Here is a 19644-nt window from a genome sequence, read left to right on the forward strand (position 1 = left end):
GAGTTTGCTTCAAAGCATGATCTAATTTTACCAGGAGTTTTCTATTTTTTATATATGCATAGCCTATATATTTATATTTGAACAGGAACTAAACTGGTTTTAGAGAGGAGGGCGCCCCCTTTTGGTAGGTTAAGGAGTACTGTATGCGATGCGTGGGGAGAATGTGGTGGGCGAGCGAGTATGTTACAACACTTACTTACAACATTTCTTAAAGGTGCTGTATGCAATGGCTTTTCAATCTATTAGATGCCATGGACCCACAAATATGATTAATTTATTTTAATCTTATTTAAAAAAAAAAAGAAGCATATATATACACTATTGTTCTTAATACTTTTCCACAGACCCCCTTAACCGTCCACAGTCTGAAATCCCCTGCTTTATGTGTTTTAACCCGTTTTGACTAACTTATGCCAGGCTTAGTCTTAATTAAAGGTTCAATCTATAGCCTAATTTTTTGCCAATTAAAGGTTTAGGCCTACACAATTTTGAGACATCCTCCCATCACAAGCTGAAGACTCCATGTAAAGGCCCATTTAGCCTACACCAAGAATGACAAATATAAAGATAACTAACTATATAGACTGTAGCTATATTAGCGTCCACACAAGCGGTCAACATCCTTCTGTTTATTGTAAGCGCGTGCTTGTCTGACACCTTAAACGCTCGAGCTCGTTACAGCAGGATGGATCCAGATTGGCTGTCATTTTTTTTCATCGTTCATCAGCTAGACAAAATCGTTCTGAAAGTGATCCCAACGATGTCGTTTCTATGTGCCGTTATCGTTATAGCTGTGGTGTGAATTCTTTATTCTGCTATTCTTTAATATTGAGAAAATTTTTTAGAACTAGCTATAGCCCATCTTTATCGTTATCTTTATAGTTATCGTCCGGTGTGAACGGGCCTTAAGTCTTAGAAAATCTGATAAAGGGCTAAGGGCGGGCCACTCTTTTGACTTCCACAATGCTTTCCAAACATAGGAGATTCATTTTAAAGTGAGTAACCATCTTGTCTGTACTCAACCAATGCATTCTAGGTGTAGATTTCTTGGAATTTTCTTTTTGCATCCTGGGTTTGACATCTTGACCCCACACCCACCTGTTTTGTGCTTAAATTCTATTCATTGAAATGCTGCAACAGTCTCAAATGAGTTTTTGCATTGGTAATGCTTTTGACATTTCGAATTAGCGTTTCTGGAGGTGGAACGACGGCTTTTTGCTCGTGGGTGGTTCATCTTGACAGTTCATTTCAAGTGGTTCGATATTCTGTTCTCCAGTGTACAATTACCCTACATATTAGATCAAGTCTTATCGCGGTGGTCTCATAAATGCAGTCTCTCTCTCTCTCTCTCTCTCTCTCTCTCTCTCTCTCTCTCTCTCTCTCTCACACACACACACACACACACACACACACACACACATAGCCCATAGTGGTTGTTTACTCTGCTCTGCACACTCACCAGGTTGCCATGGATGCATCTGACTGCCTGCCTGCATGCCTCATTCTAGTCCACAGGTCACTACAGAGCCATGCCTTAAACATAAATACATACGCTGGTGCACGTCTGCATATATTCACTATAGCCTACGCTTATACAAACACAGTCATTGCCCTTAGACTTCAGACTAGTCGAGAGTGAAGCAGTGCATCAAAGCTGACTGGAATTCCAAGCAAAGAGGGAAAATCTCTCTCTCTCTCTCTCTCTCTCTCTCTCTCTCTCTCTCTCTCTCTCTCCCCAGCGAGCGGCAGATAGTTTGCTCTTTTACGTCAAAGGCTCATTCATGTGAAGGTGGTGTGGAGCGATCGATGTGCACATGTTGACAGATAAGAAAAGCAGCTAAAAATAAGCCATCCACGGCAAAAAACCATCCACTACCTCACACCCGCAAGGACAAACACATGAATTTCTGCTCTCTTCCTGGTACAACAGAGAGAAAACAGGATAAGAGGATGAACACAGAACAAAGATTGAGGAAATGACACTGAAACCAAACCTCTCTGTTTAGCAGTACATACAACATATGAGTGTGTGTGTGTGTGTGTGTGTGTGTGTGTGTGTGTGTGTGTGTGTGTGTGTGTGTGTGTGTGTGTGTGTGTGTGTGTATGTGTGTGTGTGTGTGTTCAAAAGTAGCAGGTTAATGCAAACATTTAAAAAGCATCTTTGCTCATGCTTTGATAGTTGAACGTGGAAAATGTTCACCCAAAAGTGATCTCTCTCTCTAGAGAGAGAGGGGGAGTATGGTATAAACCAACAGTATAGTGACAAAAGAAGTACATTAGAAATCATAATACTCATAAAAGAGAAGGCATAAAATATTCGGACGACTTACTTCTTCCGCCGGGATACTGAATGTGCATACGGTGGGACCTTTACTATCCCATGAGGCCACGGGAGTGGATTTATGAATGGCAGTGAATGGACGTAACTGACTCTGGTAGGTCACATGATAAAGAAAGCATGGCAAATGTAGTACGTCCAGATTACATTCATACACATGCATAGAACATACGTTTTTTTAGCTTTTGCAAAGTATTTATTCAAAATAAGTAGGCCTACCTACTCATGAGTATGTGATTTCAGACGCGGCCATAGTGTTTTTGCGAAATGCAAAATTAACGTGAATGATTTAACTAACTTGACCAAAACATTTTTTTTTAAATCCAACTGACAACCAACACCATTACTAAAAATACTGGGTCACACTTAATTTAACTAAGGTTTAACTTAATTAACTATGGCCTGGTTTCACAGACAGGGCTTTAATTAAGGCCTTAGTTCGATTAGGACATTTAAGTGGCTTTTATAAACAAGCCTTAGAAAAAAAACATTGCTAGTGTGTGTCTTCAGACAAAACAATGGCACTGATATATTTTAAGATATGTCAGAGCAAGTTGCTTTCAGTTAAAACAACTCAAACATGCATTTTAGTCTGGGACTAGGCTTAAGCCAAAACACAGGGATATGTACTTACTAGGGTTAGGGTTTGGTTTAGGGTTAGTAGCGTGGAATTATGCATAATTCATAGTTATCAGTAACTACAAGTAATATAACAACAACACAGTAAAAATAAAGTATTAAATACTAAAATAAAGCATAGAATATAGCTTTAGATTGCTTAAAAATGTAGATGTGCCAAAGCGAATCTTTAGGAGCGTGCTGAGATCCGGGCAGCATCACGCGTCTCCATGGAGAAGCATCTCCAGTCCTAACAGTTATGACTCACCATTAGCGCATGAAATAAAAGCATGAAAACCTCCATGGTCATAGTCCTCCCAGAAGCATCCGTGACGTTATTCCTCACAAAGTTTAGGAGCATACATTGTTTCTCACTATAATGAAAACACACTGAGGTTATTGCACTCTTTCACACAAACAAATTCCATTTCCTTTTCCCTCATAATTTGTAATACTTTACTTACATAACCTACATACAAATATTTACATGGACCCACCCCTACACAAACTATAGAACCTATAAAGTGTGCATGTTATTTTTACTGTCTTGGACTCAAAAGCGTCAAGAGAAATACATAATTAGGTATAGGCACAATTGTTATAGGCCCTCTAATATAGGCTAAATCATATCATATTATCATGAACTAATATTGTCATATTATTATAGTACTAAAGGAATTAAAATAAGGAAGTAATTATTTGGACTCCAGTTGTGTCTGTTTTCAAATGTGCTCTTTTGCAATTTATTTTTAGCTGTTTTCCTGTCTTCCTTCTCTCTGTTAGTTCTTGGCTGGTGTTGGAGGCCATCAGGCAGCAGCAGTGCAGAGAGCCAACTGTTGTCATGGCGACAAGACACGTCGCTGTACTGCAAGTTACCAGTTAGCAGGTTAGCGTGCTCTGTAAGCAAATCAAAGCACTGCATCGCCGTTCTGCACAATTTAAGGTCCCAGACACTAAGCTCTCAAACACGCACACATATTCCAGCGTAACCTTACAGCTGTGAGATGTAAGGTAGTAGGCCAAGTGACATTCCTGGTGGGTTGGGGTTTTAACTTTTTTTTTTTTCGTAACAGATTTTGTAACTAGGTAACAAAAGGGGCGGGTCATAAACGGGACTCTATAAACACACAAGGCCCAACGCTAAGGAGTTTACTGGTTATTTGCCCTGCCAAAATCCACCCCTAACCCCCTATAAAAAAATAATTAAAATATTATTTTGATAAATAATGTCAAATAAAGACAAGTAAACAGTCAGTAATACAATAAGAACAAATGAACAAATTAAAAGCATTAGCACAAATAAATACAATAAAACAAAAATAACAAGACTGCAGCAGGTATATTACTCTACTGTCACTTTAAGACCAGATGCATGGTGCTTATGAGGATACTTGATAAAAACGAGCATTTTCGTCCATTTAAGTGCGATAAGATGCAAAAGAGACCTCTGACCTTATTCATTTCACTGCAGCACCATCCCTGATTTTTTTAACAGGAATGAAAGCGAGACTGTGAGGGATAGACAAAAAGCTGCGTTTTCATTAGGCTACCCTTCAAATTGCGCGAATTGAAAATACGTCCAATGGAAACACGTCGATTTCACAAAAAATGTTTTTACGCTCGCATGAGGTGGTTTTTCAGGCAATTCGAAAAAGGAATATTTCGCAAAACGGCAATGGAAACAGTTTTAGCGCATTTAGGCTACAGGTCACCTGACGTAGCCTATGGTGCGGTATGTTTGGACAGAAGATGAGAGAGTTCTTCATTAAACTCATTGAAGACAAACGTATTACGGGGTAATACTGGATTCTAAACAACAAAGAAATACCACAATTTATCAAGACCTTGAAGCAGACAGGAGGGAGAAACACCTCATATGTGCCGCTCCCAAGTAGGCCTATAGGGGCTTTCCTTGCCATTAATGCTTGGAGAACACGCCTACGTCTCCTTCGATTAAAAATAATGGCTAGTGCGGTGGCTGGGATATACGTAAACGTACCAACATCCATTACCACGATTTTTGAAATGACTGAAAATGACGTTTTTAGTCGCAAACGGCGTAATTTCGCAATAGTTTTTTTTTAATCGCAAATCTATAATGGAAACGCGGCTATATTTCTTCACTCTGTTTTGTAGTTATTTAATTTGTTTTTGGATTGTTCTGCTAACGAAACACTGGAAAAACGGACTCAGTGTGCACTGTAAAAAATGATTGTGATTTTAACGGTAAAAGACCAAACCTTTTTGTAAAAGGCAAAACCATTAATTGGTTTACAGAAAGTTTCCTTACTATATACGGTAAATAACTGTGATAGATCTAATGGTAGATTCAATGTAATTTTACTGTAAAATACCGGTAAATTTACAGTTTTTGAAAGTGAAAAAGAAAACTCGTATAATTTACAGTGAAAAACCGTAAATTGACATTCCCACAATTCCCTGCGTGACGCTTCACATTTGAAGTATTTTTGTTGAAATAACTATTTTTCTTCATAGTTTTCTTAGTTTTTTTCTAATCAGTTATGTACATTAGGGTTTTATGTTACATTTAATTTTGTTAAATTAATGTTTATTGCATTTTTAAAATTTCATGTGTGTTACCATGATGGTGTTTAATGTTTGTGCGAATCACACTGTGCAGCTTCTATATAGTAGTAATAACTTTGTGTGGAAGAGGTGCCTGTGATGAGCTTTCATTAATCATGTAACTCTCATCGCTGCTGTGATGGTTGTTGGTTGTCAGTGTATTACAATGTTACAAAACAGAAACTTATATTTCAATAAGTCTGTAAATGAACATTATATCAGATAATAAAATACGGTTTATTACTGTAAATTTTAAGTTAAGTCTGTAAAACCAATAACGTTGCTACCGTATTTTTGACGTTAAAGTTCTGGCAACCACAGCTGCCGTTTTTTTACCGTAAAAATTATGGTTTTATTTTTTACAGTGTGCAATGGCCTTATGTCTTTCCCTCACAGCCTGGGTTTCATACCTGTCATGGCACTGCTCTGAATAAGGTCTGTCTGAGACGCAGGTCTCCGTGGGGGAAACAAAGTGAGTTTCTTTCGCATCTTCTTGCTCATGAACGGTTTAAAATCGTTTGAATGTTTATGAAGACCGCGGTCATGTTCTAATACCCCTTTCTAGTTTCTACAGAACAAGCTGATTTTTGATTCCAAGCAGCCGAAAAGTACGATCTCCCTCTGGAGCTGAATTGAACATCGCACCAATTTTGAAATGATTGGTTGTTATGTGGCATGGGGTCAGGGTGGGCCTGGCGCAAACCTGCTGTGCTTAACGGGACCCGCGGGACCATATGCAATTCATATTCATGGCTGCGCCTGTCAAACAAGGTCAAAACAGGACAGACGTCAATATAGATGCATGTCAGTGAGAAGTCCCTGCATCCTTGTGCATAATGTGAAAGTATCACGTGGTAAGTTTCACAGGGGACATTTTTATAATGCTGCAGTGAGACAAACTCAAACTGAAAGTTGGATCTACTCACCTGACAGGAAGTTGGCCCTTAGCTCAAAAAGGACGAGAAACAAAGGGGGGAGAGAAAGTTTCTAAATTTGTAATGGTAAAACAGTGAATCAATTGTGAGTCATTGCTTTGTGATGTCATACTCGAAATGTCATCTCTCATCACTCACTCCCACCCCCAGCAGAAAGGCAGGAAATGAAAGGACAGGGAAAGTGAGGGGAAGAATGGTGTTATTGACGGAGATCGGGATTATAGCGCTGAAGATAATGTCAGTGCTTTGACACATCGTGCATACACATGATGTCAGCATAAACTCTAATAACGTGGCCAATGACGAGACAGGAGATATTGCAGATGAATTGCAGCTATATCCACAGCTCACTGCATCCCTCTTGTGGTCAGTGTGTGATAATATAAAGGATGATATTCAAGGTGCAGCTGGTATAATGCTGTGGGCTATGCAAATAAACTTAACAGATAATTCTGTCCTGACAAGGCAAATCGATATACAGTTCTGCTCATAAGTTTACATACCGATTGCAGAATATGCTAGATAATTTCAACAAAATAAGAGGAATCATAAAGTGTGCATGTTATTTTATTTTATTTAGTAATGTCCCACCGAATAAGATGTTTCACGTAACAGATGTTTACATAGAGTCCACAACAAGACAAAAAGATAACTGAATTTAAATGAACCAGTTCAACTGTTTACATAGTCTTGAATCTTAATACTATGTGTTGTTACCTGAATGATCAACGACTGTGAGGGCGATACTAAGTAAAACAAATATGATCTTTACACAAAATATGAAAGAATTACACATCGTGATCCTGTTCAAAAGTTATTAAAAGTTACTTATGGCATAAAACAGCCATTGATCATCCATTAACACCTTGCATATTCTACAAAGGGAAGATAAACTTATGAGCAGAGCTTTGTGGAAAATTACATTTGAATATATATGTGGTGGCCAAAATTATTAGAACAGTAAGATTTTTTAATGTTTTAAAAGAAGTCTCTTCTGCTCACCAAGGCTTCATCTATTTCATCCAAAATACAGCAAAAAACAGTAGCTAATATTGTGAATTATTTTTAGAATTTAAAATAGCCTAACTGTTCTCTATTTGAATATATTTTAAAATGCAATTTATTTCTGTGTTGGTAAAGCTGAATTTTCAGCATCATTACTCCAGTCTTCAGTGTCACATGATCCTTCAGAAATCATTCTAATATGATGATTTGATGCTCAAGAAACATTTATTATTATTATTATCGATGTAGCAGACAGTGTACAATATTTTTTCAGGATTATTTGATGAATAGAAAGCTCAAAAGAACAGCATTTATCTGAAATAAAAAGCTTTTGCAACATTATCACTACCGTTCAAAAGTTTGGGGTCAGTAAGAGTTTTTTTTTTTTTTGGAAAGAAATTAAAGAAATGAATCATTTTATTCAGCAAGGATGCATTAAATTGATAAAACGTGACAGCATAGACATTTATTACGTTGCAAAAGCTTTCTATTTCAGATAAATGCTGTTCTTTTGAACTTTCTATTCATCAAAGAATCCTGAAAGGAAATTGTACACTGTTTTCAACATTGATAATAATAATAAATGTTTCATGAGTATCAAATCATCATATTAGAATGATTTCTGAAGGATCATGTGACACTGAAGAATGATGCTGAAAATTCAGCTTTGCTCACATGTATAAATTACATTTTAAAATATATTCAAATAGAAAAAAGTTAGGCTATTTTAAATTGTAAAAATATTTCACAATATTAGCAACTGTTGCTGTATTTTGGATGAAATAAATTAAGCCTTGGTGAGCAGAAGAGACTTCTTTTAAAACATTAAAATCTTACCAATCTAATAATTTTGGCCACCACTGTATATAAATATAAATGTTTTTAAATGTTCTCCCCCCAACAAGACTTAAGTTACAAAAGGCTATGCAAGTAAACAAATAATTAAAATCTATCTATATTTATTTACGTGTTATTAAGAAAGTGTTTGGCTTCCATCCATCCATTTCCCAAACCACTTGCCTATAGGACCAATGTAAGTGTTTTACTTAAATAAATAAACAAACAAACACATAAATAACATTAAAATTAAATGATAAAATTATGATAATGATAAATGTTTCTTGAGCATCCAATCATCACATTAGAATGATTTCTGAAGGATCATGTGACACTGAAGACTGGAGTAATGATGCTGAAAATTCACAGGAATAAATTACATTTTAACATACTGTAGGTCTATATTAAAAAATAAAACAGTTATTTTTCTATTTCAAATTGTGAAAATATTTTACAATATAACTTTTTTATTGTATATTTGATCTGCAGCCTTGGTGGTGAGCAAAAGGTACTATTTCAAAAAAATTAAAAATATATTTTGAATATAAATGTTATATTTAGTATTAGTATTAGTATTATAATTTTGTTAGTATAAAACTATAAAGAATCAAAACAGAATTCACTAATAACAAATAAACAATCAATTATTAATCGATTACTTAGCCTACTGTTTAGATGCGAGCATATGCATTCTCTCTGCACAATAAATGATTGGAAGTATGGTGAGACAACATGATCAAATCACCAGCAATCACACGAAGATGCAGGTTACCAAGGCAACGGAAGCATCATTCTCTGCATTATAACCCCGCCCATCTCCCGAGCATCAGCCAATAGGGATAGCATAGGGGCGTGGCCAAAATCTGCCCGTCAACTTCTAAGTGCGTCAAGCTGTGAGCTACAAGTTAATGTGGTAACTGTCAGGCGCGTGAATCGTGCGTCTAAATCAGCAGAGAATTCGAGTACAGAGAGAATATCAGATACATTTTTGAAAGTAGGTTACAAAACCCCTCCGAGCAACAAGGATCTCGTGATTCTTGTCTAAAATACACAATAATAAAAAAAACGCCCTTTCCTCCGGCTTTCTGGAGACGTGGCGCAGGTGAGTAACACCTTTTCACACTATTGACGGCTCAGCAGCATCATATTTTAGTGGCAAATACTTTTTAAAATTGCATCAGCTCTGGATTATGGTTTGCATGACGTCTGGATGAGTGTTCCCACTGTTTTCCAAGGGTTCATTTTAAAACTTGTTGTTATTATCACAACGAGGTTAGTGGTTCTAGACCTCTAAACATGATGTGTTTGCACCAGCTAAGTGTGAGTTTAAGCTTGTTAATCATCATGCAATCATTGTTTTTACACGAGGGTGATGTTGTGCTTTCGTAAGTCTGGCAAAGACCACATGATAAACGCACGAGACTGAAGGTCTTTATCTGCATAATGTGTTTACTTAAGGTTTCATAATGCAAACGACAGAAATCACGTGATTATCCAGACAACAATATGAAGACTTCTTGCAATTCCATTGTACAGTAATGCAACTTCTTTACTGCAAATATTATATCACTATGGATGTTAAATAATATTGCATTTACAGAACTAAATGATTGTGCTTTCGTTATTTCATGCCTGTATAGCATATTTTCACTGATTAGTTTTATTAATAAAACAAATAATTTCACTTACTTGACTGTTTCTTACAACTATTCAGGTGCTTGGCTCTCTATATCTTGAACATCTCTGGGTCGCAATTATATTTTACATGAAGAAAACAAACCTACTATCCATTTTTGTATAATTCATGAAATGTGTAATTTGCATAGTGGTGGAGCCTTGTACATCCCTTAAAGGCTTTCTTTCTTTCTGTCATCCCTGGGTCCCAGCAGGTAATGGAGGGTATGGCGTTGAGCGCGGGCGGCTTGCGGACTCTGCCGTGGTACGTGGTGTGTTCTCAGGTGCTGGGGGTTACATGTGTGGTGATCACAGGCGTGTGGATGGGACATTACCGGGGAGGCTACGCCTGGGACGGCTCAGCGCAAGAGTTTAATGTCCACCCTCTCTGTATGGTCCTCGGCCTGGTCTTCCTCTATGGAGATGGTAAGAATAAATAGAGTAAAGAATAGAGTAAATAAGCAAAAAATAAAATATATTGTGTATTTTTTTTAAAACTTCATTTAACTTATGTTTGCTAAATAAATAGAAGAGTTGCAGTTCAGGAAATAGTGTAAATGCTAGTTTTGACACCCAAGGATACTGATATAGTTTTCTGGGCTGAATATATAAATGTTTTCTGTAGCCCAGCAGGAGAACATGCAGTGCTACAACTGCCTAGAAAAATAATCTTTTTTTTTTCTTTTAATTTAATCATTTTTTAATACCTTGAATTTACTGATTAACCTAGTTTTCCTCTGCTTTGTTGGTGACATGAACCAATGTTGGCATTACTTGAGGCATTTATTAACCCATTTATTCCCTCACTCAAACAGTGTATTTTAAACTACACTATTGGGTATAATTGTGGTTAAAAATTGTAATGTATAAAATGTATATTAAAAGCAATATATTAAAATAATAATGTAAACAGTTAAAATGTTTATGTAAATACTGTTAAAAAGTTATTGGATTAAAAATACAAAACAGTAATTGCAAAATATTACTACAATTTAAACACTTTTGTATGTAAATATATTTCAAAATGTAATTTATTCCTGTGGTGATAAAGCTGAATTCAGTGTCACAGTGTCACATGATCCTCTAGAAATCATTTTAATATGCTGTGCTGATGCTCCAGAATTTTTTTTTTGTATTATAATTTTTATAAGTTGAAAACAGTTGTGCTGCAAAAACTCCTCAAAGTTTTGAACAGTAGTGTATGTTTATATATATATATATATATATATATATATATATATATATATATATATAAAATTAAAATATATGTTCCTCGAAATGTATGTTACATATGTAAAAAGAAAAAAAGAAATGTGTCTCAATGAACAAAATCTACTATATTTACATTGGTAATACTTCTTATCGTAGTCTTATGGTGTATGATTTATCAATCCAGGTAATTCTTTAAAAAAAACACATTGACTTTAATCAAAAAGTGTTCTCTCTTTTTTCTGTAATACTGTGTATTGGCCAAATGTCAGTGATGTAGAATAGTTGGTTGCAAAGACCAGATTGGGTGTAATTGTCTAATAAGACATCTTTGGGTCTTCTGGTTCTCAGCCCTTAGGGTGTGTGTGTGTGTGTGTGTGTGTGTGAGTGTGTGTGTGTGTGTGTGTGTGTGTGTGTGTGACTCTGTGCTTGTAATAACACATACAACACTGAACAGAAAGGGCCAGCTAATGCTGTTAGAGCTAAGATCTGATTTGTTTCCTGATTTTTGTGTATATATGAATCAATATGGGCTAGAATACTTCATGGTTGGTTTTCAAGCAGAGATCAAGCCCTGCAGAGAGATAGTATTGTGTAGTTTTCTCTATTAATCTGTAACTGCTGTTGTCAAGGTTACAGTAAAGACAATAGTCAGAGAAGATAAAATATTTTGAACCTTTTGAAATGGATGTATCTGATCTCTATAATTTGACACACACACACACACACACACACACACACACACACACACACACACACACACACACACACACACACACACACACACACACACACACACGTCTGTGCTGTTAAAGTATAATCACAGTCAATTCATGTTTCTTCCATCTGGACACTTAATAAAGCACTCGACAGAGACAGATGCTAATTGAGCTAATATCTTTAGCAGTGATCCTCTGATTCAAAGCCCTCGTCATGGCAATTTAATTATTTAATTAGGACATTATATCTGAAAGGTCACTGGTCTAATAGAGGTTTAGCTGTCCCAAAAAACACCAGTAAAAACAGCCCTGAGGGGATCTGTCTGCTTGTACAAAGGCCAAAAAGACACAGGAATACATCTTCAGACAATTAGTTATTTAAGTTACTGACAAGTTTGACAAGTTACTGCATCTGTAGAGTTTCAATGCTGATGTAGGCTGTTTTTGGTGCCTTTGAGACTTCTATCTGTTAATTAATACTTGTAATTCTTTTATAATTGGCTAAACTTTTCACATATGATAAAATGGCTCAATAAGAGCTTGTTGTTTCTCTATCACAGCTGTTCTGGTTTACCGTGTCTTCAGAAATGAGACTAAACGCTCTGTGAAAATTCTCCACGCTCTGCTGCATATGATGGCCCTCATCATCGGTATTGTGGGTAAGTCCAACATGCGTGTGCTAACAGGCAGAAGAAAACGTAGATTACATGTACGTTTGGTAGCACTGTTGTTTTGCTGGGTATTTGTTTACCGACACAGATTTTAGCTGAAATTCTCAACCTCTGCGGTCACAACCATTTCCCGTGACTAATGTGCTGTTTGAACCGTTAAATAAGGGGAAAACGAAAATTCCCTTCAGATAAACAGATGTATTTTATTAATCGGAGGGCACAGGATAACTAGATTCGCCATTTCCAGAATCAACACCAATGCGTGCAACTTAACTGCTCTGTTTCAGTCTATATATGTTCTCTACCGTTTAAAATTTTGGGGTCAGTAAGATTTTCTTCTTCTTTTTTAAAAGGTACACGATGTAACTTTTGGCCCTCTAGCAGTAAAAAACAAACGGCATGCATTTTGCAGAAGAACATTGTTTTGGTTGTGCTTCGGCATCTGTGTGACTGCGGATGAATATGGTTGTCTTCCTGCTCAGAAAACATTCACTAATGCTCTTAAGAGATATAACCAGTTTATATGGAAAGGATCTCAAGCTGACTAGCTGAAGACATTACTATAGCTTTAGCTATTAATAGACATGGTACTTTACATGCTATTTTAAATAGCAATGGGATATTTTCAGACATACAAGTATCTTAAAAGTTTACATAAACAAAACAGATAACATTTAAATTAATTGGAGAAAATTGTGAATAAAAATAAAAAGTATATGTTTTAATATCTCTCTCTCTCTCTCTCTCTCTCCTCAGGTCTTGTGGCCGCATTTGATTTCCATTCATCGGCTAAAATCTCTCACATGTATTCTCTGCACAGCTGGTGTGGCATGCTCACTTTTGTGCTGTTTTTCCTGCAGGTAATTTGCACTTATTCCCCTTTGACCAGGGCGAAGGTCTGTTTGCATTTAAACATCTTCTTCCTTCCTTCTTTGAACAGCTGAGCTGCATCATGACTGTTCTGCAAAAGTGTTTGTGGTTTGGAAGCACTTTGCTCTGCATTAGCAAACCCCCATGTGGGGGGTCACATCCATTACATCACTACTGACATCAGAACATTGCTATTAGTGTTTTTATTGACGCTGGTAATCCAGCCTTGAAACCTGACCTGATAGTCCACTTCATATTCTCTACATACATCTGATTTAGTTATTTTATTATACTTTATATATATATATATATATATATATATATATATATATATATATATATATATATATATATATATATATATATATATATATATATATATATATATATATATGAATAAAGTAAAAATATAATTTACATTAACAAGTAATTCCATTATATATATTTTTTTATTATTATTTATTTTTTTACGGATTATCAATTTTTTATATAACCTTTTCATAATTTGAGGATACCTGATCCTAAAACATTTTTAAGAGGCCAATGGAATAGATCGCCTCAAGTTGTCATAGGACTGACTTCTCTCCTTTGCTCCAGTGGTTACTGGGACTGGGATTTTTCCTTTTCCCATGGGCATCTGCACAGTTGAGGAGCTGGTATCTCCCTCTGCACGTCTTCTTCGGCCTGTTGCTGTTGGCCATGTCTGTGGGATCCTGCCTGCTGGGAATCACAGAGAAACTGCTCTTCAGTATCATGTGAGTGTCAGTTAATGAATCTAACGAATATCATTTTTGAAAATAACCACTAATCTCACTAAGCCAAGGTAAACATTTTGAATGAGAGGAAAGGAATGAGTCACCGTGTGAATGAGTCACAGCGGAAAGAGACTTTCAATGAATATGATATTTGGCTCCTTTTCTCCATCTCTCACTGTGGAGCATCGAATGCTGGATTTATTCAAGATATTCCTTGTGTGCCTATTTACTGTGTAACTCATGAAAAGTTTATTTAAAAAAATGATAAAATATGCTGCACATATTGTTAACTTCAATTAACACATAGTAAGTAAATAATCTTAACACATTAAGGTGGTTGCAGGCGGAATTCATATCCAAATAATACAATAGAAATAAATAGGAAAAGTCTCACACAATGATATAACTGGTAAAGGCACGTTCACACTTACGATAAAGGACGATAACTTTAACGATAAAGAAAGTTCTAAAAATCATTAGTCTGCACCACAACTATAACGACACTGTGAAACAATATTGTTGGAAACACTTTTAGAATGATTTTTTCCAGCCAATGAACAATAAAAACCACTTGTGTGGACATTATTATAGTTATCGTTCTTTATGTGAACTATCCCTTTATATGTTAGTTAACTATCTCTTTAAATCTTTCTTAAATAACGGCGTTTCAGTTCAGAAGTGAGCCTGAAGCTTGTGTTATTTAAGTTTTGCAAGTTACAACAGTGTTATTCCATTCATTAATCAATAAAGATTTGATGGCACATTTCCTGTTCTCAGGCCTACTTACTCCAAGTTTGCTGCTGAGGGGGTCCTGGCAAATATTTTAGGCTTGTTGCTGGTGTGCTTTGGGGTCGTGGTGGGTTACGTGGTGACGAGAGATGATTTCAGGCGACCACCGAATCCTGAGGAGGAAGCTCTATCTGTGCATTTTAAGACCCTGTCGGAAGGAGAAATCCCCAGTTCTCCTTAATGTCTTAATACACTCCAACAACTGCCTTTCTGCCCGTGTCCTTGCAATCCTGCCAGCCAGTTTCTTCATTTGGAGTCTTCGTATTATTTGTATTTGACACCCCATTGTCATATGAACGTTAAAGCAAGATTAAATTACCACCATGTATGGAACAGAAAACATGTTGCTGTTTTTATTTATGGAGTAATTAATTGTTATATATATATTTTTTTTCTTTGGAGTGATTTCTAATTGTTGATATTTTGTGTATATATACAAACACAATATATATACAATTATATAGTGTTTAATGTATTAGATTATTTGAAATATCAAGATGTACTTTCTTGTGCCTTAGAATTTAGATTACTATCTAGATTACTATATATATATATATATATATATACACACACACACACACAGAGAGAAGTTACTTAATTTCTTGCTACTAATTGTACATCTTTATCAGTTTAACTAGATTACTGTACTAATTATTCTCTCTAAAAAGTATTGCATTACTTAACGCGCACACGCACGCACGCACACACACACACGCACACTCTCTCTCTCTCTCTCTCTCTCTCTCTGAAAGTGTGTACAGATTATCTGCTGGTGCCCTTGTACTGTATTTTCATTGCTGTGTTTGTGTATTGTGTACTTGTCTGTTGCAAGTGTAGTGCCAATATTTTTATCACCGTTTTCTATTTGATATAAAATATCAGTATGTGTTCATAATGTTCAAAGTCCAGTTGTGATTAAGGATGTACAGTATATATACCAAGTTTTTAACTGAAATAAATTCATGAGAAATAAGTTTGACTCAGTGGTAAGTTATTTCACCTTGATTTTCTTTGAAGTAGTATTCTTTTTTTAAATAAGCTCATTATTTCCCTCTTACATACAGATGATTGTACAGTTTACAATCGTGTAACCGGATAAAAAGTCCTCATTCACGTTTCTGATTTTCCTTCCCAGCAAAACAACACAGCTCACACATACAGACAATTTACAATGAATCCTCCTTCGCAAGCCCACTTATAAACAAAATCAAAATATTTAAAACAAATTACATACAAAACCTAAATTTCAGTTCTTTTTTTCCTCTAATAAGGGAAACAAGGAAATATATTGTGCCACAGTCTTTTCCCTCATACATAAAACCACACTCGGGTTTGTGTATTAGCAGAGAGCATGCGTTCTAGTTCAGCACATTATTTACAGCCATGTACATTTTGGTCATACAAAAGGAAAACAAATAGTTAAATACAAACACTGTTGTACAGTAAGCAGTATTCCAGGTCAACTCTGAGTGCACCGCATATTTTTCTAAAAAGATAGAGAAAAAAAAAATCAAACCGCTGCAGAAAGACCTGCTCTTTTTCAACAGCAGTTGACTGATTAGTTAAGCCAGATCCAGTGAGCGAATCTGACTTGCTGCCATCCTCCCAAAATATACTGTCAAGACATCCATTAAAAATGACTTTCCAATAGTATGTTAGTTCAATGGTGAGGCAAACATGAAGGCAAACCTTTTCACAACTTATGTGAATGATTCAGTGCACAAATAAACTCTCAAAACATAATGGATGAGAGCATGTGGATTCTGAGGCGCGCAAAAAAGAAGTTTCCCCCACGCCTATTTCCCATGAGAAAAGTTTCTTTGGAAAAGATAAATTCTGCTTTAATGGTGTGACTAAGTAAATTAACGGCTGACTCCCTGGATGCTACTTCCCATGAGCAGATCGTTAGCCAAACACTACATATATTTGCAGCAATCCTGTTGACCTTTGTAACCTGTTGACAAAAAATAAAAATGCCCATAAAAAGTCTAAAAATATTTCACATTGCTGAATGCATCTCAACTTAGGAAGTAAAGGCAAACTGAAAAACACAACTGCATTGAAATTTAGATATACATATATATTTTTACAAACATAACTTAAAATTTTAAATATTACTTTTTTGCTTAAGCAATATTGATCTGGAATATTTCAGGTATATTTTTAACTCAAGACACAGCAGGATTCTCAGGGATTATTACTGGTCTGAGTGGGGACATCAGTGGGGACATCTGGTTCAAGGGCAATGCTCAGCAAAGTGTCCATGGCTGGCATTGAGAAGCCGCCCACTTGTAAGGTACAGAAAAGTAGAAGGTTGGTGTACAGCAGTTACACAGGCCTACTTTTACTCTAATGGGTCTTGTTACTTCCATTTATGTGTCCAGAGCAAATACAGATGCACTTGATTTGTACAGTACATGCTAGATTCACTTCACATAAGTGGAATTCACCTCATCAGGTCTGTAGTTTCACCATCAAGATATGGGAGGAAAAAAATTAAAAGATAAGATGTTCAACAAGTTAGATATTCCTCTGGAATGTTCCAATAAATCTTGCACACTGACTCCTTCTTATACATTAGACTCCACAAAAGGTCTCTTTGGTTTAATGGGTGAGGTTGGGCCTTGCCTTTCATTGCGAGATATCTGCCTATACTCATTTTCCTGATAGGCCTGGGAAACTGGTAGAGTCCGTGCCACTTTCACATCTGGGTATGTGGGAACCTGACTAACTCTGCCCATAGCGTCTGCCCGGTCCCGCGTCACACCAGGAGGGTTGGCATAGAAATCATCATCCATTAGGTGGCCATTGTGAGCGTTGTTGGTGCGGTTGTAGTAGGCGATATGGCTGAGGGGTGTTGTTTGCTGTCCGTATCCCATGTTGCTGGGAGAAGTTGCTGGACTGTTTACCACTGTATCCAGAGACGAAACAGCCCAGGGTCGAGAACCCGAGGAGGACGATGCAAGCGAAGGCTGCTGCTGGAGGTACTGCTGAGTCCGTGCAGTCTTGTCTATGATGCCCATGAAAGGTGTGTTGCGGGAGCGAAGGGCCTCTCCTGGATATGTTCCACCCACCACCCGGAAGTCTGTGCCTTGTGGGGGTGACATTGGTGAAAGGTCATCATGGTAGCTTCCTTCATAGGAAATATTTAAAGGTATCTCCATTTGCTGTGCGGAAGCTGACGCCCTGAAGCCTGGGCCTAAATTAGCCGCAGAACCTGCCACCAAACTGTTGTTGGATGGCGAGAAGCGTAGGCCTGTACTGTGGGAGTGAATAAGGGGGCGTGGAGCCGGTGGGTGCTGTTTGGGTTCTACGCTATTGGCACTGACTGGACGTCGGTGTGCATGAAGGTTCTCAGGTGAACCTAGCGTCACCTGTCGCTCCATTTCGTGGGGTGAGACCGGATAGTAGGCGGTCGACTGACTGCGGCTAATCTGTGGTGTCTGACCGTAGCGGACACCTCCAGGACTGGGTCTGTAGGCAGAGGAGGGCCTGTGGGGAAGCTCATCCTCTACAAGACCAGGATCCATGCTGATGGCGCGCTGGTACAAGGCCCCTGCACTCAGACTGCACTGAGGCTGAAGTGAGGAAGAGTATCCTCCATCCCCAAGGTCGTCCATGTCACCTGGGCAGCGGGCACTCATCGAGTGAGCGATCTGACTGTATGCAGTACTACCCAATACGGCACTGGAGTGTACCGCTGAGCTGGGCTGGTTGGTGCGGATGATCTGTGCCTTAGCTGGCTGCAACCACTGGCTTTGTTGTGATGGCTGGGAAGTCTGTTGGGAAAACTGGAATGAACGTTGGCTGCTCATCTTGGACAGAGGGGACTTGGGTCGTCCTGCAAGCTGGTCCTGTTGGTAGCGTCCTGCAGTGGCGGACTGGGGACGGTACGTGGCAACTCCCTCAGAGGTGGGGCTGGCACGATACTGTGTTCCGCGGCATAATGGTGATGGTGGTGGGCTGAAGTGGTAGGAGGCCTGATGAGGGGGACTGGGCCGGAAGTGGGAGCTCTGGTGCGTTGGGGAGAGCGACGGGGAGGTGGATTGGTAGCCCTGCCGTGTAGGAGAGGACATTGAAGGGGGGCTGGGGCGAAGGTCATATGCTTGGCCCAAGTAGGGTGAATCATGATGGCTTGGAGATGGAGGCATGTTCTGAATCACTGGAAGTCCCGATGGAATAGTGTGGGGCTCAGTGGGAACACCAAGCGGTAGGCCATCTAAATCCCGCTCAAGGTAATCGTCATCCTCCTCAAACAAGTCCTGGACAGGCTCCATGTCTGAAATATGGGGCTCCATTGGTGGAGGCGGGATCATGGATGGGGCTTGATCGCGGGGAGGGGAAGGAGGAGGATCCAGCTCCTGTTGCTGTTCAACCTGATGACACTCTTCTTCCACGCGTTGCAGCAGGCGCTGGATCTCGCGGTTATTGGGACACAGACACATGGCTTCACTCAGGTCCTCCAGGGCTGCGTGGAATTGCCTACAGCAAGGGAGACGGAGAATGAGAGAGAGTAGGAAGGTGGAATATCGCAGTAGGTAGAGAGAAAGAAGGAAATATGCTTGTTAAAGACTGAAAAAAGACTATTGCTAAAGGAATATATTCGGGGTTCAATGTAAATAAATCTTTATCAACAGC

The 19644-nt window shown here is 38.0% G+C and overlaps 2 protein-coding genes across 8 annotated transcripts in view; one reads left to right on the forward strand and one right to left on the reverse strand.

The window, feature by feature from the left end:
* Positions 1–9181: 9181 nt before the first annotated feature.
* cyb561 (cytochrome b561) lies at positions 9182–15381 on the forward strand. 3 transcript variants are annotated; one of them, XM_077212120.1, is made up of 6 exons: positions 9182–9421; positions 10206–10419; positions 12482–12580; positions 13349–13452; positions 14060–14217; positions 14995–15381. In XM_077212120.1, exons 2-6 carry the CDS (start codon positions 10212–10214, stop codon positions 15185–15187), a joined length of 762 nt encoding a protein of 253 aa, XP_077068235.1. In that variant the 5' UTR covers positions 9182–9421; positions 10206–10211; the 3' UTR covers positions 15188–15381. The 3 variants fall into 3 exon arrangements, with proteins under 3 accessions (XP_077068235.1, XP_077068234.1, XP_077068236.1); XM_077212119.1 differs by having other exon boundaries at positions 9183–9421; positions 10209–10419; XM_077212121.1 differs by lacking the exon at positions 9182–9421 and adding an exon at positions 9502–9591.
* A 612-nt stretch (positions 15382–15993) lies between these two features.
* tanc2a (tetratricopeptide repeat, ankyrin repeat and coiled-coil containing 2a) overlaps positions 15994–19644 on the reverse strand; it is a 175079-nt gene continuing 171428 nt past the window's right edge. For all 5 annotated transcript variants that reach the window (XM_077212127.1, XM_077212124.1, XM_077212125.1 and 2 more), the window contains one exon: positions 15994–19488. In XM_077212127.1, coding sequence (XP_077068242.1) covers positions 19456–19488 — 33 coding nt within the window. In that variant the 3' untranslated portion in view covers positions 15994–19455. The remainder of the gene's footprint in view (positions 19489–19644) is intronic.

Source organism: Siphateles boraxobius, unplaced genomic scaffold (assembly GCF_051911475.1).
Source record: "Siphateles boraxobius isolate OS27281-9 unplaced genomic scaffold, OSU_SipBor_1 66, whole genome shotgun sequence".
Lineage (NCBI taxonomy): Eukaryota > Metazoa > Chordata > Actinopteri > Cypriniformes > Leuciscidae > Siphateles > Siphateles boraxobius.

Coding starts and splice junctions, on each gene's coding strand:
- cyb561 (XM_077212120.1), top strand. CDS start 10,212: ATGGAGGGTATGGCGTTGAGCGCGGGCGGCTTGCGGACTCTGCCGTGG. Junction 12,581..13,348: donor CCTCATCATCGGTATTGTGG/GTAAGTCCAACA, acceptor CTCTCTCCTCAG/GTCTTGTGGCCGCATTTGAT. Junction 14,218..14,994: donor AAACTGCTCTTCAGTATCAT/GTGAGTGTCAGT, acceptor TCCTGTTCTCAG/GCCTACTTACTCCAAGTTTG.